General features: G+C 44.5%; 1 protein-coding gene across 1 annotated transcript in view; it reads left to right on the top strand.

The window, feature by feature from the left end:
* The first annotated feature begins 3097 nt into the window (after positions 1–3097).
* The window catches only part of DMBT1 (deleted in malignant brain tumors 1), a 51923-nt gene continuing 29282 nt past the window's right edge, over positions 3098–25738 (top strand). Inside the window, exons 1-22 of the mRNA XM_072931571.1 lie at positions 3098–3267; positions 4207–4242; positions 6898–6936; positions 7292–7309; positions 7535–7837; positions 8157–8186; positions 8571–8618; positions 9295–9448; positions 9585–9799; positions 10592–10624; positions 11024–11174; positions 11512–11723; positions 11992–12164; positions 12829–13217; positions 13755–14023; positions 21293–21427; positions 22289–22336; positions 22564–22875; positions 23422–23736; positions 24718–25032; positions 25294–25341; positions 25456–25511. Coding sequence (XP_072787672.1) covers positions 3204–3267; positions 4207–4242; positions 6898–6936; positions 7292–7309; positions 7535–7837; positions 8157–8186; positions 8571–8618; positions 9295–9448; positions 9585–9799; positions 10592–10624; positions 11024–11174; positions 11512–11723; positions 11992–12164; positions 12829–13217; positions 13755–14023; positions 21293–21427; positions 22289–22336; positions 22564–22875; positions 23422–23736; positions 24718–25032; positions 25294–25341; positions 25456–25511 — 3363 coding nt within the window. The 5' untranslated portion in view covers positions 3098–3203. The remainder of the gene's footprint in view (positions 3268–4206; positions 4243–6897; positions 6937–7291; positions 7310–7534; positions 7838–8156; positions 8187–8570; positions 8619–9294; positions 9449–9584; positions 9800–10591; positions 10625–11023; positions 11175–11511; positions 11724–11991; positions 12165–12828; positions 13218–13754; positions 14024–21292; positions 21428–22288; positions 22337–22563; positions 22876–23421; positions 23737–24717; positions 25033–25293; positions 25342–25455; positions 25512–25738) is intronic.

Genomic DNA, 25738 nt, shown 5'->3' on the forward strand with positions numbered 1-25738 from the left:
TGCACAGAAGTGCAAGGAAGGGGAAAGATGGGGAGAGTGGACAGGGAGCAGGGAACTGTGTGCCATGGAGGATATTTCAGCTTGGGATGAGTGATTGGTACCTGCTTCTGGCCCTTGCCATGCCCTGTTGTAGGGGAGAAGCATCACTGATGCTGGAATAGAAATTATGGTATCAATTGAATTTGAAGGAGTTAGTGGGAGCTGACTGCTTATAACAATTAATTAAAAAGTGTGAACATCTTACATACTTTATCCTATCCAATGGACAAGCATTTCATTGCATAGTTGACTTTTAAAGGAAGCATGGATCCAAACTGAAATGAATGTTCCCACACATTCCATCAAGTTCCAGCTCTGGCTAAATGAGCCAAGAGTCAAGAAAATCCCCCACTCCATCAGCCATCCCACCTGGTGGGAAGAAACATCCAAAAAAACAGGTCAGTACTAGGGCACCATTTTGCTGCTGGTTCTTTTATCACAGAAAGGTGATAAAGTTCTGGAATGGCTGCCCAGGGAGGTGGTGGAATCACCATCCCTGGGTGTGTTTAACAAAGCCTGGATGTGGCACTGGGTGCCAGGGCTGAGTTGAGGAGTTGGGGCTGGGTTAGACTCGATGATCTTGGAGGTCTCTTCCAATCTGGTCATTCTGTGAATTTTTTTCTGCAATGTCAGGGTAGTGACCACTGCAAATGAAGCAAATGAAATTAAATAGAGGGGATGGTTCTACAGGTACCAACTGGTGTCTTGACTACTGACCCAGCAACTCTGGTGCTTTGGTATGTTCCAGCCAGATCTGCAACAGTCCCACCTCAGGGCTTGGATGAGTTTTATTTAGTTCTTAAATTGTATTTAAGAAAGTGCAAAATGCCATGCAGGAAATGAGGATTTGGGGTAGAAAGCATGAGGAACAGCCCTTTGGACAGCAAAATTAGAGGAGATGGAGAAGGAGGAGGAGGTTCTCCTTGTGCCAGACCTGAGATGTCCCCACAATCCACAGATGCATCTGTGCTGGAGCAAGAGGACATTTCCTGAAGGAGCTGTGGCCATGGAGCATTAACAAAGGGTGAGGAGGACAGAGCAGCAGTGACAAACTGCCATGGACTCACCACGGCCCCCTGTGCCACTCAGAGAGGGGGAAAGGACAGCAGTGGAATGAAGAAGTGACCTTGAGCCGGGCAGAAGAGGGAGTAGGGAAGGTTTTCTTTCAGTTATATGTGTTTCTCACTATACAAGTCTATTTTAATTGGCAATCAAGTTGTTTTTCTAGAAGCTGAATTTGTTTTCCATGTGACAATAAGTAATTTCCCCATCCTTATCTCAACCCATGAACTTCTTCACCTTTTTTTCTTCTCCTGTCCTCTTGAGGAGGAGGAATGAGAGAGGGGTTGGGTGGGTGTCTTGCAGCCAGCCAAAGGCAATCCACCACTCTTCTTTTTTATCTAAGGGACTGAGATGCTGGGCTCCACACAGAGAATGCCATGGAGTGGGATGGCCATGCAGTGCTGATTGTCACTGGCATCTTTGTGGACCAGTCACCCTGAGTGTGGGGTTGTCTCGCACGTTCTCTTTTTGCGTTCAAATAGTATCAATTTTCATTGACTTTTGAATGGTTTTAGTCTGGTTTTATTTTTCTTTCATCTCTCCAGGTCTGCAACAGCTGCCCCAATGTGTTTACCAGGCCACAACCCTTTACTTCCTCCAGTCCCTCCAAGGGACCACTTCCTCCACCTGCCTTGCAAAGCCATGAGAATAAAAGTCTCCCCATGTTTACAGAGTCAACAAACTGTTTGCATGTCTAACAAACTAATCCTTTCATTTCTCCCCCCATTCTCACAATGGAGTTTGTGCCTCCTTTCTCCTTTTGATCTTCCTTTGGCTCTCCTGTGCTCTGTGAAGTTGAGTTTGGTCACTGGCTGTCCAGGACTGTTGCATTGCATGGTTCAGGAGGCACAAGAAACCTGTTCCTGAGTTTTTGAGAAGCAATTTGTTTGCCAATCAGTAATAAATCCTAAACTAACAGCAGGAACAACCAGGATGTCAAATTTTTATCTACTAGGAGTTTTTGTACGTTCTCTCTAGAAAAGAAAATGCAGAATTCTGAGTTACACAACTTACTAACACCCTGAGACTTTTTAAAGATTGATTGAACTTTGAATATAGACCTACTTTGAATTGAGGGTTGGATCAGGGGCTCTCCCAGGCTAAGTAGTTCTGTGATTCTGAGGTTTTAATAGTGTCCAAACATTGCCAATTTTGCTGTGCAAATGTGTGTTCTTTGATGAGCACTTGGATCCACTGAAACTTCATCATAACCTGAGATACTTTCTCTTTGTAAAAATCCATTGTAAATTCCATTGGATGGCCTTACTTTTCTATTCCCTTAAATTTGTTGTAAATCTTGGGGGACAACTGTGTCAAGAGTTCTGCCAAGTTCTTAAGAGCTTCAGAAACAGAGAATTTGGGATGAATTTTCACTTCTTTTCTATATTTGCCCCTATTCCCAGACTTAGAGCCCTTGTTCTCTGGGATGGTTTTGTGCAGTTTAACAATGGTCAGTGTATGACCACTTAGCTTGGGTTTGTGTCAAAAGTCAAAAGAATATTTTTGATGAACTTGCAGAGCTTAAACATCCTGACTCTTGCTGCCCTGGTGAGGATAGAGCTCACTGAGGGATGAACACGGGGAGAACAGAAAAAGAAGAATGCACTCACTTTTACTGCATGTTTTTGTGACATCTCTTAGGACAGAGCACAAAGGGTTTCCATGAGCCCTTGGGTTGTTTCCCACTGTAGTCCCACCCTTCCACATGTTCAGTCATGAAAAGAAAAGCACATTTTACACCAGCCTAAAAAGCAGTTTTGTGTCAGATACAGCTCAAACCCAAGAAAGGGACAAGTTATATAAGTGACAGCACAAGGATTCCACAGCCAAAGAGGGATGGGGTGGAAAAACAGCAGCTCCTGCAACAACTTCTGATCCCTGCTTTCCCTGGATCAGATGCCAGGTATTGTCCTCCTGCAGAACCAGGAAGCTGTAAATATTGGTTTACAAATCAAACATGTGGCCTTGGAAGTCAGGGAAGTGGGAGCAGCGGGGAATGTGGTATTGAGCTACCAAAACAAGAGATTGGGCTGCTGAGCTGCACCCTTGGGTGACTCTGCCTATAAATTCTGGTGTCCTCCTGCATCAGGAGCTCCAAGGAGATGGCTGCCACCAGGATCTTGTCTTGGATGGTGGTGGTAATCCTTCACATTCAGGAGGATGCAGGTAAAGAGCCTCACTTCTGGTCACCTTTGTAGCTTTATTTCTCCTTGGGCTAACGTTGGGATTTAATGGAAAAAGATTTATCAGCATGGCTCAGCTCTTTTGAAAACCAAGAGCAGGTCAAACCTATGAGGTGAACAAATCAATGTTATCAAAGCTGCTTAATGAATTTAATTTTTTTCCCATCACTTTTCGTAAAGAGCCTAGTAAAGGAAATTAAAATTAATGTACTGCAAAGCCAATTATAACATTTTCCAATCCTTTATATTGGGATAATGGATATAAAGTTAGACTAATACGTATTTTCTGGACTAAATACATATTTATTTTAAAGGGGGTGAGGTGTATGAACTGTGGGGTTTGTATTTGATTAAATTGTAATGGCTTTTTGTATTCCAAAAATACTTTCCCCTTTTCCAGGTGAGACTTCCCTGACTGAGCAGGGTGCCAGCCTGGTGCTGGGAGAGACAAAACCTTTCTTTTTAAGCAACTGCTGCTGCGTCCTGTATGCAGGGATGGAAAAACATCAAAATTGTTGCCACAGCTGCTGTCTCTCCACCCCTTCCTCTTTCAGGTGTAAAAAGCCATCCAGCCCCACAGAGCTGTGAATATCCAAGTGGTTTATAGGATTCCCCTTGGATTATGGGGATTTATCCTGCTCCATGTCCCTTCTTCCAGCTCAGGGGGCTGAGTAACCTGAGAAATCTGGTCCCACTTCAAAGCACTCTCTGGGCCACTTGCAGGTTTTGGTGGGCTCACAAAGAGTGTTGATGGTTATTGGCAGAAAATACTGCTGAGATTGACTAAAACAGACAGAAATCTGCTGGATCTAAAGTTCATTGGCTGCAAATTGCTAGAGACTGAAACAGGGTTTGAGGAAGTTGCATGTCAAATTTGCCTTGTTGACCTTCACATATGATATCTTATTTTTTCCTTCGCTAGCCACAAGTTCCTCAATGACTACTGACTTCAGGACTAGTAAGTAGAATTTATCAGATTGTTACTTTCTATAACTGTGATAGATTTATGTTTTTGCAATAGCATTTATTGTTGGGAAGAAACGAGTATGATTACAAGCTCACATTTTCTTTAGGGTGGGGATGGGGATGTACATGAGAAGTAAAATATTTTGGATGGAGGAATTTGGGGATGGCTTTGCCCTCCAGCAACCAGCCTCCTTGCTAGAATGAAAAAGATCTTCTGTCACCTGTGCTCTTCAGTGGGACCTTAACTCACTTCCTCTTTCAGGTGTAAAGTTCTGGAATGAACTTGACTGGAACTAATGAATTAAAAGTAAAAACATGTTTTTCCTTTCCATGCTCACACACACACCCCCTCACACACAGCAGAAAGAAATAACATTCAGGGTTTTTAATGCTCCCATTATTTACTCTCTCCATAAATATTTGAGGTGCAATTAGTGATACTGAAAACTAAGCTGGGATGTTGATGTTCAGCTGGAAAATACTGAGTTGCTGTTTAACCCTTTCATTGCCACCCAGCTAATTTAGATTTAAAGCCTTGCATGTATGAGGAGCAGCATGGTGTGATGTGTTGGAAAGTTTGAATAAATTACATTTGTGCCTGTCAGGATCTTCTGCATCCAGAAATCACTTCAAGCACATAGACTGTGAGTTTGGAAACCAATGCCACAGGTCTTATCAAACATGATATTGGTGAGGGCATATTCCCACCTCTCAGGCTGTCCACAGAGTAGGATTTTTATCCCCAACTTCAGCTGGAGCTAATCCACTCCCTTGCAAATCCACTGGCACCCCTTTGCCAGTGCCACCAGGGGATCCTGTGCATGCAAACTTCTTGTCCTCATTGCTTAATTCATGTAATATTCCTTCAACATGTTTTTTCCTTGTTTTTGTTTCCTGTGTTAACACTAGCATATTCTCCAACAAAAATGCCTCTAACAGATAACTTTAAAGTTACATAAAAATGTACATAGCTTACAGAGTTGGCCTTGCTAAATATTCTCTCTCCAGGCTGATGAAAACTCTCTTACTCCAGTAGTAGCCAACATACCAGGGTAGTCAGTGTCTTTCAGACTGGAGTTTCAGATGCTGAATGCACCCATGTAGAATCCACATGGCAGCACATACGTGCACTTAAAACACAGCATATAATTGAATATTTGTTGCTTCTCTCACAGAAAGAATGAGAGTCATCACTGCAATGAACAGCTTAGTTAAATCACTGCTTGGGTTAAAAGCTTAGGGTAATAAAGACAGGTTAAAAGTGGAGGCTGTATAAATGCAGCAGTTTCTGAGTATCTCTGAAATCCCAGAGCAAAATCATCCATGGTTTATACAGACAAATACTGACTGAATACAGGTTTGTAGTACAAATTTTGGCTGGATACAGGTTTGTAGACTGCTTTTCAGTCACCTGTGTAGGGACAGAGCAGGACTCACATGAAATGCCGTTATTAATTCTGAATATAGGTTTGGTGCTGTCACCCGATCCAAGAACACCGGGGAAGGGATCCCCTTTCTCCGCCTGCCAGAGCCCTGTCCTGAGGGACACCTCTGATCTCTTAGTGCCACCTGGAGGGTTTCCATCAGCCCTAGCAGGAAAAACCTTCTTTGACCATGCTAGTGAAACCAGCTCCAGTGGTATTGATGGAATCAGTGTTGGAGGGGGAAGGGAACGAGAGGCAGCTTAGAGCAGTGGGAATGTCAGCAGAACCTGGGACAGGGGGCTTTTGGAGACTCCTTTTTCACCTGCAGCTGTGCCCGATGAAAATAATGCAGCTTCCCTTGCCACTGGTCTTGTTCTGAGCACCTCCCCAGATATTTTATGTCATCTTCATTTCTGCTGAGGTTTTCATTGCTTGATTTGGAGAAAGAGGCAGTTTTTCACAGCCTATTCTCATATCAGTAGCAGAGCTACCAGCTCCTGATCAGGTCAGCTGAAACCAGCAGATAGAATCAAAGAATTGTTCCAGCTGAAAAAGACCTTTAAGATCATCAGTTCAACCATTAACCCAGCAGCCCCACACATTTACATGTCTACACGTGCCACATTTACATGTCTTTTAAATCCCTTCAAGGGATGGTGATTCCACCAGCATCCTGGGCAGCCTGTTCCTTCCAAGGAGAGATTTCCCCTTATCTCCAGTCTGACTTGAGGCTGTGTCCTTGTTATGGGGGAGAAGGGACTGAACCCCACCTGGCTACAGCCTCCTTTCAGTGTAGGGAGAAATAAGGTTCCCCCTGAGCCTTCTTTCCTCCAGGCTGAGTCCCCACAGCTCCCTTGAGTAGATCCCATCCAGCCCCACAGAGCTGTGATTATCCAAGTGGTTTACAGGATTCCCCTTGGATTATGGGGATTTATCCTGCTCCCTGTCCCTTCTTCCAGCTCAGGGGGCTGGGTGACCTGAGAAATCTGGTCCCACTTCAAAGCACTCTCTGGGCCAGTTGCAGGTTTTGGTGGGCTCACAAAGAGTGTTGATGGTTATTGGCAGAAAATACTGCTGAGATTGACCAAAACAATTAGAAATCTGCTGCATCTAAAGTTCATTGGCTGCAAATTGCTAGAGACTGAAACAGGGTTTGAGGAAGTTGCATGTTAAATTTGCCTTGTTGACCTTCACATATGCTGTCTTATTTTTTTCTTCTCTAGCAACAACAAGACCCCCAACAACTACTGACTCCACGACCAGTAAGTAGAATTTATCAGATTATTACTTTCTATAACTGTGATAGATTTATGTTTGTGCAATAGCATTTATTGTTGGGAAGAAATGAGTATGATTACAAGCTCACATTTTCTTTAGGGTGGGGATGGGGATGTACATGAGAAGTAAAATATTTTGGATGGAGGAATTTGGGGATGGCTTTGCCCTCCAGCAACCAGCCTCCTTGCTAGAATGAAAAAAATCTTTAACTTGTGCACTTCAGTGGGATCTTGACTCACTGGAGGAAGTGACAGCTCCCAAAGTATTTGTCCTAATTCTTTTGCTCTCTGTGTGTGTTTTTTTTTTTTTTTTCCTCTCTCTGCTTGTTCTCCTCCACAGTTCCAATCATATTTGATGGTGAGTCTGTCTGCCAGGGTTCTTGTCACTGCCCTGGGCACAGGGATGTGAATGCCTGCCCTGGCTGCCCCAACCTCTCCATCCTACACTGTGGGAGCTGAGAAGGGGCTTCCAGCCCTGGGCTGTGCTGCAGGTGGATGCAGCCATGCCTAGAGAGGGTGTGGGATGTCATTCCCTGCACCCAGAGCACCACTGGCTTGACCAAGGGCTTTGTGTCTCTCGAAGATCTGCAGCTGAGGCTGAACGACGGGCCCAACCGGTGTGCGGGCAATGTGGAGATCTACTACTTTGGAGCCTGGGAGAAGGTGTGTGGCTCCCTGTGGGACATGCAGGACACCACGGTGGTGTGCAGACAGCTGGGCTGTGGCTTCCCTCTGGCAGCCATGTACCGCTTCCCTCCGAGCAGCTCGTACCCGTACATGATTTCTGAGGTGAACTGTACGGGCAGTGAGAACTACGTGTGGCAGTGCCCCTACCAATACAAGTACAGTGCCTGTTACCATGGACCTGCTTCTGTCGTGTGCTCAGGTGGGTGTCTGTGTTTTGGTGGCATTTTCCTGAAGAAAATCCATCTGGATTGAGGTGGGATGGAGGCTGCCCAGCCCTTGCTCCACACTCAGCAGGGCAGAGGAGGGTGTTTCATCAATCTCATGTTTGCAGACTGTACCTGGGAAATCTGGGGTTTGGGCATCACTCCTGCACGGAGCAGGGTGTGAGGAGAGGGATGGTTTTTAGTCAGACCATCCTCCCCATGGGTTCCTCCATAACTTTCCATGAAATTAAATACGTGGTCCAAGGGGAGCCAAGCACTCCTAGTGCCTCACATCCTCTGATTTTCTCCTTCCAGACTCGGGAATAGCAGTGACTCCAACAGCAGGTAACAAGAGATTTCTGTTTATATATGGGTTTTCCATTGGGTTTTCTTTCTCTGGGATGCTCTGTGTATGCTGTACTTACATACCCTGGCTAATGTCCCTAACATTCAGGGAGATGTGGGATTGCTTGGGATCATTTGGGATTGCGCAGCCACTTCTGTGGGAGAGGTTTGGCACTGGTCTTCATGTTGCTGCAGTGGGGATGCCCTTGAGCAAGTGCTGGCACAGCTGGCACTGCAGCCACCTCAGTCCTGCCCCACTGCAGTGCTGACTGTGGGCTTTGGCTTTCACTGGGGTTTCATGTGGGCTTGGAGAGGGGGGACTCCCAGCAGGATGATCCTCTTAGGTAAAACACTGCTTGCTCATCTGCTGCTCTCTCCCTGCAGCACCTGCTGTCTCCAGACGGATGTACACCAGGCTGTGGACTACAACAGGTATGTCCAGAGGAGCTATGGGGCTGGACTAGCTTCTGCCCTCAGTTATCCATCACAGAATCACAGGATGATGAGGTTGGAAGGGATCTCTGGAGTACATCTGGTCCTACCCCCTGGCTAAAAGCAGGATCAGCCAGAGCTGGCTACCCAAGGCCATATCCAGAGGGTTTTTGGCTATTTGCCACCTCTGTGGGCAACCTGTGCCTGTGCTCAGCCACCCTTGCAGAGAAAAATTGTCTCCTGGTGTTCAGAGGAAATCCCCTGTGTTTCAGTTTGTGCCCATGGTCTCTCGTCCCCTCACTGGAAAGATCCTGGCTTTTGGAGAGGGTTGACTCCACTCCAGGCAGGTTGTATCTCTTAGGAAAAATGCTGGCAGTGAATCCTGCTGATTTCTCCCTGCAGCACCGGGTGCCTCCAGCTCAACTTCCCCTCTGTCACAAACCACATTTAGGTCCACAGGAGTTAGGGGGTCTGATTATTTCCTTCCTCAGGTGGACAGCCATCCCCATGGATCTGGGTTATTGTATGAGCTGAGCACAACCCGTGCCCTGGCTGGGGGGGATACAGGGATGATGTTTTGGGGCGCCTGGCAGGGAGGCAAAACCTCCTTGGCGGGGCCATGCCCTTCTCTGAAGGATTCTGGCGATGGGATAAGATCTCTCTCCCTTTCCCTCAGGGAGCCTCTCCTGTGGTGGCTTACTTCAGGGATTGTCTGGCACCATCCAGAGCCCGGGATACCCCAACTCCTACCCCAACAACGCCTACTGCGTGTGGCGCATCCAGCTGCGGAACCCGGCCCGCAGGATCCGGCTGCAGTTCACGGACGTGGAGTGAGTCCAGCGGGATCTGGGGCGGCTTCGTCCCCACCGCGGGGCCTCGGCAGCCGCTGCTGAGCACTGAGGTGGGGATGGAGCCGGGCTGCTGGGCCCTGCAGCTGTGCTCAGGCAGATCCTGCTCTCCCTGCAGGCTGGAAGGCAGCAGCTGCCCCTACGATGCCATCGAGGTGTTCGACGGAGGGTCCCCCCAGAGCAGCCGCCTCGGCCTCGTCTGCCGGAACGACGACCGCGTCTTCAACTCCTCCGGGAACCAGCTCACCGTCCTGTTCCGCAGTGATGGCAGCGTCACCAGGAGGGGCTTCCACGCCTACTACTCATCATTTCTTGCCTTCAATGCCACCGTGGGTAAGGCTAGAACTGTCCTTTTCTCCTCGCCAGGGCAGGAGCTCAAACTCGGTCACAAAGAGCTTCTGGTGGCTCTCAACACCTTGTGGGCATCCAGACCCTCTGGCCCCACTTAGAGGCAGCCTGGCTCAAGGGCGTTCTTGAGGAGAGGATGGCCATGAAGCTGCTGCCAGACACTGTTTCTTTGCCTGGTGGGCAGGAATGGGACTCTCTCCACTTCACCCAGTGCTGCCACTGAGCTATCATCTGTTCTCCTGAGTGTGCTGTAGGCAGAGGATTTGCTCAGCCCTGGCACACTCATTGCCACAGCAGCCAAAGGCTACTTTTTGTTTTTCCAAAATAAAGGGAGGTGATGTGCTCAGCCACAGTGCAGAGAACTCCTTTTGGCAGCTGAGGAGCTGTGGAGCAGCAAGGCTGGCTGCTGCTGTGTCTGCAGTGCCAGGCTCCCTCTGAATGGCAGCAGCACCGTCTGCCTGACTGTCCTCTCTCCAGTTTGGGGTCACCAGCCAACATGCTGAGGGTCCACTCTGTCCCACCCTTCTGACCATTAACAAAAGAGGTCACGGTCCTACTTACGGGAGCTGTTGCATGTCCAGAACACCATCTGCACCCTGGGCTGGTGGGTGGATGGGGAGATGCAGCCACACAGGGACCTGCCATGTGTCCAGGTAGTGATTGTGGGTCTGGTGTCTCATTGTCCCTTCAGGAGCCCTTCTGGGGAGGGGTGACCCCCAGAGGGCTGTTTCTCTTAGGCAAAATGCTGAGTTTTCACCTGCTGCTCTCTCCCTACAGCTCCCGATACTTCCACTCCGTCACCAACCTCAGGTAGGTTTGGAGGACTTGGGTAAGTTTGTGAACGGGATATTTATCAGCATTCTTTTTTTGATACAAAATTATATGATTATTTTTTTTCCTCTTCCCTGTGGTCATTAGCAATTGTAATAGGGGGTTCCTATTTCAAGGAACAGCTGACCTTCATAATTCCAGCCTCAAAACTGCCCAGTTCTGTGGAAAATATTTGTGTCCTGCTAGTGCAAGCACTGCAGATCAGCATTATAAAATCTATTCAGTGTGGTTAGCATCTCCTAACCTGCATTTAGGTGTATACGAACCTGATGGAGAGGCTACGGAAACTGATAGAAGTCACTATCTCTACATTTAGACATAAACTTCACACCCTAAAGGTGCATACATATATTTTTCTTCTTGTATTTTTCTCTGCAGAAGATTATTCTTGTGGTGGTTTGCTCTCCTCTTCATCTGGTACCTTACAGAGCCCATTTTACCCCAGAAATTATCCAAACAATGCCAACTGTGTGTGGGAAATACAAGTAAAAAGCAACTTCCGCGTCACAATTGAATTTACAGATATTCAGTAAGTAAGAATTTATTACTGGGGAAGATGAACATATGGGACTGACAACTTGGACTTACTAAGCAAATGTCTACTTGATTTCAAGGATCTTTATCAAAGCTTTTAGTACATCTGGAGAGGGAAGATGTGTTCATTTTTGAAAAAAAAAACGTGGCTGACATCTAATGAGACAGAAATTAGAGGCTGTAGATTCTGTTCCAGAGATTTGACAGTCATATCAATTATCTTCTGCCAAAGATAAAGTGATAATCTGACTAAAAAACCAAACCAACAAGCAAACAAAAACCAAAGAACATAGAAATGAAGCATTAAACCAAATAGTTATGTTGCTTCCCAGGATGGAAGGTGGCAGATGCCTCTCTGACTACGTGGAAATCTATGATGGGCCCCTGCAAACCTCTCCTCTCCTTGGGAAGATTTGTTCTGGTTATTACCCCAGCTACACATCATCCTCAAACCTGATGAGCGTCCGCTTTCACAGCGACTCCCGATACACATACAGAGGGTTTCAGGCCAACTATTATTCCACTCCGGCTGATGACAGCACCAGTAAGTTCAACTTTAAAGCAGAACCATGATTTTCAATTATTTTCTAGTTCACTGATTGTTAATCTTGTTAGTGTTTTAAATTAGATCTGTAAAATTTAAATTAGATCTGTAGTGTTTTCGTGGAGATTCAAGTCCGTGGTTTGGATTCTGAACTCCTTCTGCCATATCAACTGCTTCTGCAAAAGATAGTGTTTATTTAATCCACTGCTTACAACCTTTTTTGGTCACTTCACTGAGCTTGTAACATATTTTCTCTGCCATCCACTAGCACTGCTGTGTTTGCCAGACTACATGCACGTGGTTGTGAGCAGATACTTCCTTGAGTCCCATGGCTACTCTGCTTGGAACCTCACCCTGAACGACCCCTTTTGCACACCCAACATCACCTCAAATTCTGTGTCATTTGACATTCCATACACTCGCTGTGGCACCGTCAGAGAGGTAGGACTGAACATTTCAACAAAGTGGGCAAATAACGGGAGGATATAAAAATCCAAACAGAATATTTCGCTTTGAAAACAAAGCACAAATTGAAAGCTACCTGGGATCTGCAGGGACGGGAAGTGTCCTGGTGATTATGGGTTTCTCCCTCTCTAGTGAAGGATAAGGTTTATTTGCACTTGCATTTTCTGCCTCTGCTAACAGAACATTCCCTTACAACCCATTATCCATCTCCAAAGGAATAAGCTGTGGAAGGATACAAATACTCGGCATTTTCAAGGTCCTAGGCTGAGTGTGATGGTTACAAAGGTTTCAAAGCTTTCACTAAACATGGCTAATAATGCTGTAGCCAGATTTCAGCTTAAATAATGTGCTGGACCTGAACCTTCACATGTTGTACAGGTTGTATTTAATTCTGTTACATTTGCATTTATTGTGAGTAGTTTTCTAGACCAAAATTGTGGGCACTGAATATCACATGAAGATTACAGAGTTTTATCTTGAGAACAGAAATTACTAGATTCAGACTTTTCCACATCAGACTTTCTGGGAAATAATGTTTTTACAGTGCACATTGCTGTAAGGGTACAGCAAAGTTCAGAATGTATAATAGGGTACCTGGCTATATGAATTAATTTTGCGTTTTATTTTATATGCCAAACAGGGAAACAACAACACAATCAGCTATTCCAACATTATTAGAGGGTCCTCTTCTGGTACATTAATCACAAGAAATAGAAATCTTCTCCTGCATATCAACTGCAAGATGCTCCAGAACACGTGGGCAAAAACGATGTACGTCGCGGACGGCAACTTTGAAGTCAACGAAACTCAGTATGAGAGATACGATGTAAACCTCACATTTTATGACTCTTCAAGCTTCTCACGGCCAGTGTATGACTTACCCTACCATGTTGGCATCAACCAGAATTTGTTCCTGGAAGCTTCCCTGCACAGCTCTGACCCAATGCTGGAGTTATTTCTGGACACTTGTGTGGCATCTCCCACTCGCCACAATTTTACAACCAGAACCTATCCTATAATTAAGAATGGGTGAGTTCCTATGAATTACAATTAGAGATACAACTGCCTTCAAACTCCTGTATCTCCTATTAAATTTTTAAAAAAAATTTAATAGAATAGTGTGAATATAGCACATAATAATGACGGTTTCTAATCAATTAATGGACAACAGCATTCAGGGTTCAGTGGGAAAAGGGAGATGGATTGACCCAAAATATAACACACACACACACCACAGCTAAAAATAACAAGTAGACTAAATGGCTATAGCCAGTTCATGATGGATTATTATTATTATTATTAAGGTAATGGTGCAATACCTCAGGTAAGGTTAATTTACCTTCACAGAATCATAGAAACACCACGTATCAAACACACGACAGGCTGAGGAAAGGCAATGTGGTTCAATTCTGGCAAAGAAAGGCATTTTGGTTTTCCCACTTGCAGCTTTCTGAACCGTTTTCATTATGTTTAAAAATGACTTCTCATGCTGTGTGTTTTTTTGCATGTAAATGACTGACTGCAGTGCATATTCATGAGAGGGTTTTTTTTTTTGTTCCTTTTTAGGTGTGTCAAAGATCCCACCTATGCTGCTTATTACTCACCCCAGAGGAACATCCTGCGGTTTAAATTCAATGCCTTCCAGTTCATTCGGAGCAATCCAGAGGTTTACCTGCAGTGTGAGCTGGTGGTGTGCAGGGCCTATGACTATTCTTCCAGGTGCCACCAAGGCTGTCTTCAAAGGTCCAAGAGAGAGGCAAGCTCTGACCGAGAAAGTGTGATTGTTGTTGCTGGCCCAATACAGCTTTGGGAACCTGGTTCTGAGGCTACAAATTAACTTGGATCTGTCTAAAACTGTCTCATTTGACAGACAGCATCTTTAAATGCCAATTGAATTCTGGAAGAAACTAGATCTATGCTGCTAGATTGCCAGAAGCTCTAGAATAAATATTAGGAATATGCTTACTGCCTCATGCCTGTTAATCCCACTTCACACCAGTCTTCCCCATATAACAAAAATGCTACCTCAGCAGTTCTATGGGGAGTGAAATTTGTGATCTTTAAGATTTTTGTTTGTTGTTTGCTTTCTTAATGGTAAAACTGAAATGTTGAAATTGCAGTTAGGTTCTATAAACAAGTTCTATTAACACACATCTGAGTCTGAATGTATTAGAGTGCAAGAAATCTGATAATCTAGAATAATAATTTTTTGGCATTTTTTGTGTTTTGGACATAACACAATGAGGGATAAAGCATGACCAGGTCTTTTAGCCTCTCCCAGAGCTGAATTCTTTTTTGTCATCCAGGAAAACCTGAATTCAGCTGCTGCTCCATCTGATGTTTCCTGTGCATAGTTTAATTTTTGCTTTCAGCCCCTGGCTGTTCATGGAATCACAGAATATGGAAGGGATCCACAGGGATCATTGGGTCCAGCTCATGTTCCTGCACAGATACCCCAACAATCCCACCCTGGCACTGCTGTCCAAACTCCTGGGGCTCTGACAGCCTTGAGGATGTGCCATTCCCTGGGGAGCCTGGGCAGTGCCAGCACCCTCTGGGGAAAAACCTTTCCCTGAAATTCAACCTGAACCTCCCTGACACAACCTCAGGCCATGCCCTTGAGTCCTGTCACTGGCCACCAGATGTTGGTGCTGTCCCTCACTTCCCCTTATGACGAAGCTGCTGACCATGATGAGGGCTCCCCTCAGTCACTGTTCTCACTCTGGATGGGTTTCTCTTGAGGCAGAAAATGAAGAAAGTCATTCCATACCAGATTAGGTAAACCTTGCCAAACACCTGGTCACATTGAGTAGTTTGGTGGATTGAGCAATTTCCTTGCACTGAGTAATTTCATTGATGATTCAAGATTAAAATCCAAGCCTGACTGGCTTTCCTTGGTGGAGGCTCACTTCATGAAAAGAGGTGGACTTGATATAACAACTCAAAATTGAAGGAAGCCAAAAGACCAGGGAAAGTTTAACAACCCTCAGATTGATTTCCACCCTATAATATTAGTCTCTCTTATTTAATCATAACACATGAACCATAAAATCCCTCACCTCACGATGGATATCTTGGTCCAGTGAAAAATACAGCCAGATCTGCTGTGAGACCAGCACAGCATAACACTTTATGTCTGTAACACCTGATCTTTGTCATCCTGAGTGCCATCCTTGGCATGTACAGGGAACCAGCACTGCTGTGGCACCTCAAATCCTGGGTTAAGTTTTGGGCCCCTACTGGAAAATGCCATTGAGGTGCTGGAGCGTGTCCAGAGAAGGGCAAAGGAGCTGGGGAAGGGTCTGGACCACATAAGGAGTGGGAGCTGGAAATGTGTTTAAAACTTCCCAAGGGAAAAAGCCTTAGATCAGACTTCAACACCTTTCACTTATCCTGTGCCGCTGTGATAAAGTCATTGCATCACAGCCAGAGGAAATTCTTCAGTGGAAGGTTCTTGAAGGGGAAGAGGGCTGGGAGATAACATGGGCCGAGGATTGAACTGGATGGAAATTTAATGACAGACAAGGGTTTAATATTTGTGACTTAAGTCAGTGGAGTAGCTAATGGTTTCTGATGAGTTCCTGTTATCATGCAAACACAACCTACAAAATTGCAGCAAACCCTCACATGTCTCTATAATTTCCCCCTCTGTTAAATACTGGTGAATTAATATAAAATATAGCAATGTCCCCAAAGAGGTATTTGCACTGTCATATTTGCATTAAGGTTTGAAGTTCTCCTCATCATTCCTTGGCTATGTACAATAAGTCTTCTCCAGTTCTATATAAAATCTGAAGTTTAGGGCAAATGGTGTAGTCATTAAAGTGCTCTAAGTAAATGCAAATGATGATTATTAATAAATGGCATCTACTCTCATATTTTCTTTTTTAACCATACTTCCCTGAAGTGCTCCACCAAATCTCTCCCAGAATCCCTTCAAATACAGGGAGTTCTGACTGTTGGGGACATTCTGTAGTGTTTAACAGCTCTAAGAGCCACTAAAAATTGTGGCTGAAATTTCAAATCACAACTGTGATTGAAAAATTCAACAGTTTGAAACTTCATTTTTGAAGTTGCATAGAAAACATTTGGCTTTTTAATCCAACTATAACAGTATAGTTTATTGAACACTTGCTCCAGCACATAACTGGCCTGAAAAAGCAGGTTAGGCATTAACTGAGGTTGATATTCTTAGAAAAATGTCTAAAATTTCCTATGTCTCAAGGCTTTTGATTACAGTAAGACAAATTTGATCCCGTGTATTTTATCCTACTGATAAGTGGTCAAGAGCCAAGGCCAAAGTTTTGTTTATTCAAGATGTGAGAACAGCAATGGATTGTTGCTCTGCCAGCAGGAATGCAGTCTCATAACTCACGTTTTTTGCAGACTTTTATGGTACTTTGTTTTGCATAAAACTTCCTGCTGCTCTGATCTCAGTGATCTCAGCAATAGATAAAACAGATAATCTGAGGCATGTTTGGTAGATTACACTGGAATTTTAGCCTCTACAAATATCAAAGGTGCCTGTTATTAAGGCATAGGCCCTCATATAAGTTAAAAAACACTTACTGGAAGTGCCAGAAATGCACCATTAAGCTGAAACTGGTGAGACCCAGGAAGGAGCCTGACATGATCATGTGTTCATGAACCTTGCTACCAGATTTAATTACTGTGGATAGATATAACATTGCATCCTTCTCTGTTGTTGAAACTCCTTGATATCATCCATAAATCTTCTGTTCACGGTGTCTCAGAGCACCTATGGTTGGACAATCTGGAGATCCTCAAGTCCATCCCCTTGCTCAAAGCAGGGTCAAAGAAAACAAGCTGTTCAGAACTGTCCAGTTGGTGTGAATATTTTGAAGAATTGAGGAATCTTTAGAATTGCTGGGCAACCTATTCCACTGCTTGTCCAGTCTCACAGTGGAATTCTCTTTCCTTATGTTAAGTTTATTGTACTTCTATTCATGCCCATTGCTTCTCAACCTGCCACCAGCCACCACTGAGACAAGTCTGGCTCATTTTTCAAGAGTCCTGAAGCAGGACTGACCTCATGAGCCCCTCCCAATGACAGTGTGTGATCACTCCACTGAGCACATGGCATTGTTTTTGCTCTTCTCAGGCAGTCAGGAGCAGTAGAGCTGTGAATAGCAATGTTCAGGCTTCCATTTCTTTATTAACATGTGAGTACAATCGGTTGTATTTACCATTGTCCTCCTGTTTGTTTGCTCTTTTCAGTAACAGCTTCTGATCTGTTACTGGACTCTGGCCTTTTGTCTTTCTTTCCTCTATTTGAGCACTGTGGACCTTTGCAGGAAGAGCACTCTTTATACCCCTTGTTCTAGACCCAAGCTGTGCATTTCTACACAAGGAGGGTTGGAACACATCAGCAAGAATATTGAGTTATGTCCAACCACTGCAGTTTGGTTGTAGTTGGTCTTGTAGCCAAAATAAACAGAGAGATACAACCTTGATGTGTGTAATGAAAAGAATTTCAGAATTTCAAAAACTGGCCTGTTTCTAGCTGACCTCTATTTCTCCTCATGAGGAGAGCAGAAAGAGTAGAAATGCATCAGACAGGATTGGGGGCTGTCGTGCCCCCAAGTCATCTACAACTCCGTTAAGACTTCACACAGACCTGTGGCAAGCACGTTTCTCTCTCTCTCTTAGGATTTTTCATAGAGGTGCACAGAGAGAAGAAAGAGAAGACAATTTCTATTTCTGCTCCTTGTTTTTCCCATGTGGAATGTGTTTGGAGAATTGTTTACCTGGGGTGATTGCTTGGTTGGATTCTGGTGACAATTGTTTGAGACTGGTGGCCAATCCAATCCACCTGCAGGGTGAGAGAGCGTCACAAGTTGTGAGTGAGTTAGATATGGTAGTTAGAGAAAGTAGGATGTAGTTTTAGTATCTTCTTTTATATAGTATATTAATGTATTTTAGCATAGTTATAATAAAGAAATCATTCAGCCTTCTGAACTGGAGTCGGACACCATAATTTCTTCCCACTGGGTTCACCTGCATTTATGATACAGACCAGCCAAGGAAACCAGCTCAACAGGACTTTTGATTTCAGTTCATCCTTCTTTTCTTTTTTATAAACTGTGTGATTGAAGGGACTGAAGAGAGTCCTGCTTGCAGAGGCATCTGAGGGCCATAGCTGTAGACAGAGACAAGTCACTGGTAAAGCAGAGCAAGCTCAACAGAGGCCTGCAGGTGAGGTACACTTAGGATATGTTACAAAAATTGGCATGAATTTACTTTTGATTCCTGATTTAATTCAATTTATGGTGTGGGGTTTTTTTTGATTTTTTTTTTTTGGTGTTTTTTTTTTGGTTTTTTTTTTTTTTTTTTTTTTTTGGTGTACAAACAGCAAGGAAACAAACCTAAAGTTTCAAATGGAGAATTAAAATATAAACATTTATAAGACCAGGACTCTGCTGAAGAATTTGTCAGAAAACCTGCTATGGATTTGCTGCTTCATCCTGCAGTACAGTCTGCATAATCAAGCAATTACCTGTTAAGAATAAATAAATAAAATGGGGATGGTTGAGGCAAAGAAACACATATATTCACCAGCCTGGTTCCAAAGGTAACTCTGGGCCAGCATGTACAGTTAAGGTAATTTATATGAAGGGCATATCCTGGTTTTGGGTGGCATAGAGTTTCTTTTCTTCCTAGTAACACAAATTATCTAGGAAATGGAAACTTTACCACTCCTATGTAATCCTTCTGTAAAGATCGGATAATCATAAAAAATATTGCATAATAAATCAGACACAACACGGGCCAGGCTGACCTTGGGAGCCCCAGTTTTTACCAGTGCAGAGTATAAAATCTAAAGCTCAGTTTTACTGGGATCTCTTGACAAGATGGGTGTCACCAGGGACTTGCTGTGGTTATTCCTCCTAAATGCAGCACTCCTGGATGCCATCTCATCAAATCTATACAAAAATTATTCTTCCCAAAAAGGTAGGAAAAAAGCTGTCTTACTTTGTTACTCTGGGTTTATACATGACACTCACAGGCCAGTTTAATCAACCCTTTGGAGAGATTAGAAGATAGATTGAAATTAGATAACACCAGGTTGCCTTATTAAAAATATGAACCAATTGATATCACAATTAAGTATTATTTTTGTTAAAATGAATTTAATGCAATGAAATTATCATTTTTTGCAGTCATGTCTTGTAGCTAAGTTTGAACCAAATTTAAAAAGAATTCTGACATGAAAGACTGAGAGACCTTGTTCCTATAAATCTATGGCTTTCAGTATGGAATTATGAGGGATTATAGTTTCTTTGGCTGTAATGCATATCTGCTTTACAGTACTTCAAATTCCACCTTGCAAATGCACATGGAACCACACAATACTTATTTGGCTTTATATAATTTAATGGGAGTGCAACAGAAAGACAGTTGCTGTGTTGTAGGGTGTCAGGAAGCCCCAGGTGTGTGCATTTTACTAACTTGGGACTTTCAGCCAGGTGGAATAAAAACCTGGAGACTGTAACAATCCAGCCTGCACGCATACAAATACAAAACAGTGTTGAGTTTTCTCAGAAACCAATATTAAGTACTGCTAAGAACTTTCTAAATGCTACCAGTATTTTAAAAAAGCTAGAACAACAAAACCCCAACCAATCAATAGAAAAGGTACAACTCTCACTCCTCTTTCACAGAAGATATCTGAAGTCTTGTGCTCCTGCTAGGAATTTCTTCTGACTCAGACACCTCTTTGTTCACTGTTTTTTGCATCTATAAATAAGAAAAAAACACCCATTATATCCCTGGGAATACTGGCAATAGAGTGTGCCTTGCTTATTTTGCCCACTGCTTTTCAAAAGACAGTTAAAAATGCTTGAATTATAAAAAGAGAAACAGAGAAATGAAAACTGATCCAAGGAAATAAAAATAAGAGACATTTAAAACAATGAAATCATAGAACAAAGAAACCAAAAGGGTCTGACACCTGTCTCACTACATAAAGCCACTTTCTATATATCTGGGAATTACCAAGTACTTTGTGTGTGCTACTCAGATGAAAAAGACTTTAGAAAAACATGGCATTTGTATAGTGCTGTATCACATCATTCATCCTGACTAAGCATGTCACTGATTTCTTTTTGTATTAAAATCATGAATACATTTATACAAGTTCTCTTTGTTCTTGTTTTTGGGCTTATTATACTTATTTAATTTTACAGATAAATCTGTGTATATAAACAACTGAAAGTACTGTGGTATTTCAAATTAGAAGCACAGATTTAAGGGAGCTCCAAAATTATTCTGTATTACTCATGCCCAGGTACCTCTTCCTGTAAACTTTGAGTATTTCAAACTTTGAGTACTTTGAGTATTAAAGTATTTCACTTTATTAGGTTATCAGTAAGATTTTAGTCTTGGTTTATTGACCTCCCAGCAAATTCTGTCCATTCCTAGCAAATAGACATTAAGAATTGCCACTAAAAAATTAAATTATTAGTCAAAAATCCAAATTATTCTCTTTAGTCTGACCAAACATGCATGTATGAAACATACATTTGCTAGTTGGCAGATTTGCCTTCAGTTATCTCTGTTTACATCCTTTTATTAATTAAAAATTAAATTTGTGAGGCTACCACACCTTTGTGGAATATGACATTACTAATTATGTATTATTTTGCAGAGACCAGGGCTTTGCCCTGCATCCCAGATGATGCAGCCCTCTAGGGAAAACACACCTGATAGGAATTTGTTTATCAGATGTATTGTAAATTAAGTCACTGAAAGCAGCCATGTAAAAGAATCAAAAATTAATAGACCCATGGAACCACAGAATCATAGAATGATTTGGGTTACAAGGCAATTTTAATAATCTTCTGTCTTAAACCTCCAAAAAGAAGCAGAGGCAGTTTAAAACAGATGCTCAGAGCCATGTCTGACCTGGAGAGTTGCCAGTGAAGGGAAATCCACAACATCTCAGGGTGACCAAAACAATTAGGACTCATTTTATAGGAAAAAAAAAGTGTTTTGAAAATGTATTCAAAAATTCTTGGTTTCCTTACTCCTTCAACAAAAGATCAGCCTTGAGATTGACACATTTCTCTCCATCTCCATGTCAGACCAACATGCCCACCACTGGGAGGAGCCTGATCATGATCCTTCACCCAACAGGGATGTACCTGCTTCTTTATCTTCCAACTCTACGTATGCCACAACCACTGATACACCACCATTAATGCCCTCTGTTCCTCCAGGTGGGTCTGAGTCTCTCTGAAATTTCTGGCCAGTGCTTTTGAAGAACCAGTGATTCCTGCAGATTTTGGGGTTTGGTTACCTCCATGGGACAGCAGAGCCCAGGAAAAACATCATAACTGAAGGCAAGGGTGGCACTCCTGGTGGCCTGAAACTTGTAGACCTATGCCAAGGTCCCAACAAGGGAAGGTGTCTGTTTGCGGTCTCTGCTGGCTGGAATTCAGTGTGCATTGACCATGAGTGCAGGGTTATATTTCTGGCTGATCCTACCATGAAAAACCACCCTGCTGACACCCCCAAGCTCTTCATCTCCCATGTGACAGTGTGGCAGCAACGTGCCCAGCACTGGGAGAAACCTACTTCATCCAACCTGGCCATCCTATTTCATCCAACTTGCTTCTTTCCTTTCCTCCCCTGCAGATGCCACCAATGCCAAACCCAGCCTCCCTGTCTCTGCTCCTTCAGGTGAGTCTGAATTTCTCCTGGCTTTTCTGGCTGTTGCTTTCTGCAGAAATAATTAGTGCCTCAGAGTTTGGGGTTTAGTCTTCTCCAAGGCAGAGCCTGGGAAAAGCACAAAAGGATGCAGCTGAGACTGGAAGTCATGGTAGTTTTAAATTCACAGGTCATTGTCACCTCCCTGGCAAGAGAAGGCACCTGCCTGTGGCTGGAATTTAGTGTGTGTTGGGAGTGAGTGTGGGATTATGTTTTCAGTTGATCCCACAATGAAAGAACACCACGCTGACACCCTCAAGTTCTCCATCTCCCATGTTGTGTGGTGGCACCACATTCCCAGTATTAGAAGCAACCTGGACATGCTCCTTCATGCACCAGGAGCTCACTTGCTACTTCTTTCTTCCCTACAGATGCCACAGCCAAAGATCTACCCAGGTTCAAGTTGGCCACTCCTTCAGGTGAGTCTGAATTTGTCCATGTTTTTCTGGTGAACAGTTAGTGCAGCAGAGGTTTGTGTTTAGTCTTCATCCTGAGACAGGAGAACCCAGGAAAAGCAATTTAACCCAGCCAGGACTGGGAATCATGGTAGCCTGAAATTCGTAGGCTGATGCCAAGGCCCTGGCAAGAGAAGGTGTCTTTGTGCTAGAGGGTCTTCTCAAGTTCTCCATACCTCTTTCTTTCCCAGATGCCACCATCAGCCTGGTGAACGGCAGGAACCGCTGCGAGGGTCGCGTGGAGATTTCACACTCTGGGGGCCGGGGCACCGTCTGCGACAATGGCTGGGACCAGAGAGAAGCCCAGGTGGTGTGCAGGCAGCTGGGATGTGGTGCTGCTGTTTCTGCAACATCAGGTGCCTCCTTTGGACAAGGCAGCGGCAGCATCTACCTGGACTACGTGAGCTGTGCGGGTTGGGAGTCATCCATCTTTCAGTGCAGCCACCGTGGCTGGGGCGTCCACAAGTGTGGCCACAGTGAAGATGCTGGTGTTGTGTGCTCAGGTACCACTGATTTGACTGCCTGCAATCTGGGACTCTTTCAGGAAGTGTTCCTTCTTGGCTGGAATTCGGTGTGTGTTGGGGATGTGTGTGGGAGTATATCTTTGCTTGGTCCCACCATGAGAGACCATTCTGCTGACACCCCCAGGCTCTCCATTGCCCATGTGCCAAGCTGGCAGCAACGTGTCCAGCACTGGGAGAAAGCCAAGCATGAACCTTCATCCAACATGCTTCAGCAGTCTCTTTCCTTTCCTCCCCTGCAGGTGCCACAAGCACAGCTACAGCCAGCCCCACCACCCCTGCTCCTTCAGGTGGGTCTGAATTTCTCCTGCGTTTTCTTGCCACTGCTTTTTGCAGAAACAATTAGTGCCTCAGAGTTTGGTGGTTTTCTGCATAGGAGAGGAGAAGCCAGGAAAAGCAGTTCAATACAGCTGAGACTGGCAATTGTGGTGGCCTGAAATTCATAGAGTGATTCCAAGGCCCTGGCAATAGGATGTGCCTTCATGATAAAATCCTTTCCCAAGTTCTCCATACCTCCTTCTTTTCCAGATGCCTCCACCATCAGCCTGGTGAACGGCAGGAACCGCTGCGAGGGTCGTGTGGAGATTTCACACTCTGGGGGCCAGGGCACCGTCTGTGACAATGGCTGGGACCTGAGTGATGCCCAGGTGGTGTGCAGGCAGCTGGGATGTGGTGCTGCTGTTTCTGCAACATCAGGTGCCTCCTTTGGACAAGGCAGTGGCAGCATCTACCTGGACGATATGAACTGCACAGGCTGGGAGTTGTCCCTCTTCCAGTGTGGCCACCATGGCTGGGGTGTCCACAAGTGTGGCCACAGTGAAGATGCTGGTGTTGTGTGCTCAGGTACCACTGATTTGACTGCCTGCATTCTGGGACTCTTTCAGAAAGTGGTCTTAGTTAGTTGGAATTAGATGATTTGGTGGGGATGAGTGCAGGGTCACGTTTTAGCTTGGTCCCACCATGAGAGACCATTCTGCTGACACCCCCAAGCTCTCCATTGCCCATGCATGTGCCAAACTGGCAGCAACATGCCTAGCACTGGGAGAAAGCCAGGCATGAACCTTCATCCAACAGGCCTCACCTGCCTCTTTCCTTTCCTCCCCTATAACTGCCACAAACACAGGCACAACCACTCCCAGTATCACCTTCCCTGCTCCTACAGTGTGTCTGAATTTCTCCTGCATTTTCTGGCTGCTGCTTTTTGCAGATAGAATTAGTGCCTCCAAGTTTGGTGTTTGGTTTTATCCTTGGGAGAGAAGAAGCCAGGAAAACCAGTTTAAGACAGTCAAGACTGGGAGCTGCGGTGGCCTGAAATTCATAGAGTGATTCCAAGGCTCTGATGCCATCTTGATTTTTATCTTTTTTCCTTTATGTATTCTCCATATCCTTTACACATATATTTGTAGCTTTGTAGATTCTTATTGTAACTTAGCTACAGCACTTTTGTAGACAGGAGGTCATAACTCATTCCAGGATCCCTATGCTATCTTGGTTCTTCCTGGCTAAAAAGGCCTAAAAATGGCTCTTCAGACACATTCCATCAACAAAGCGCAGTCCCATCTGAAGGCAGAGAGGACTTGGAAGGGACTTGGACGAGGGGGCATTGCATCACCATTTGTGGATATTTTGTGGCTTTTGTGGATATTTTTCCATATCTTCCCTGGAGGCCTCCAAAGAAGATCCCCTTTTATATTACTCCCTACACAAAAATTATCCTGAAAGCTGTGTTTCATTTCTAGGTTGACAAAGGCATCACCCTGGCAAGAGAAGGTGTCTTTGTGCTAGAAGCTCTTCTCAAGTTCTCCATACCTCCTTCTTTTCCAGATGCCTCCACCATCAGCCTGGTGAACGGCAGGAACCGCTGCGAGGGTCGTGTGGAGATTTCACACTCTGGGGGCCGGGGCACCGTGTGCGACGATGGCTGGGACCTGAGTGATGCCCAGGTGGTGTGCAGGCAGCTGGGATGTGGTGCTGCTGTTTCTGCAACATCAGGTGCCTCCTTTGGACAAGGCAGTGGCAGCATCTACCTGGACGATGTGAACTGCACAGGGTCAGAGTCGTCCCTCTTAAAGTGTGGCCACAACGGCTGGGGCGTCCACAAGTGTGGCCACAGTGAAGATGCTGGTGTTGTGTGCTCAGGTACCACTGATTTGACTGCCTGCACTCTGGGACTCTTTCAGAAAGTGGTCTTAGTTAGTTGGAATTAGATGATTTGGTGGGGATGAGTGCAGGGTCACGTTTTAGCTTGGTCCCACCATGAGAGACCATTCTGCTGACACCCCCAGGTTCTCCATTGCCCATGTGCCAAGCTGGCAGCAACGTGCCCAGCACTGGGAGAAAGCCAGGCATGGTCCTTCATCCAACAGGCCTCACCTGCCTCTATCCTTTCCTCCCCTGCAGGTGCCACAAGCACAGCTACAGCCAGCCCCGTCACCTCTGTTCCTTCAGGTGGGTCTGAATTTCTCCTGCATTTTCTGGCTGCTCCTTTTTGCAGAAACAATTAATGCCATGCTCCCTCATCTTCCAGCATTTCACCTGCTTCCTTTTCTTTCTCTCATTCAGCTGCCAAAAGCACGGCCCCACTTACAAATCCTCCAGGTTTGTATTTTTATATGTTTTTCCCATTTCTCTGATCCATTACTCTTGAAGTGTCATAATTACTGTTTTGCAAGTGTAAGTTGTTTCATTTGTGTTGTATAATACATTGAGGAAAATCCTTTCTGGTTTTAATTCTTTATATTCTATACACTGGTCTTTTGTGCTTGAGCTCAGGTGGATTTCAGAATATGTTGATTACATGGGACATTTTCTTTCATTAATTCTCTGATTTTATGTTATTTAGGCC

This window comes from Taeniopygia guttata, chromosome 6 (genome assembly GCF_048771995.1).
Source record: "Taeniopygia guttata chromosome 6, bTaeGut7.mat, whole genome shotgun sequence".
NCBI classification, from domain to species: domain Eukaryota; kingdom Metazoa; phylum Chordata; class Aves; order Passeriformes; family Estrildidae; genus Taeniopygia; species Taeniopygia guttata.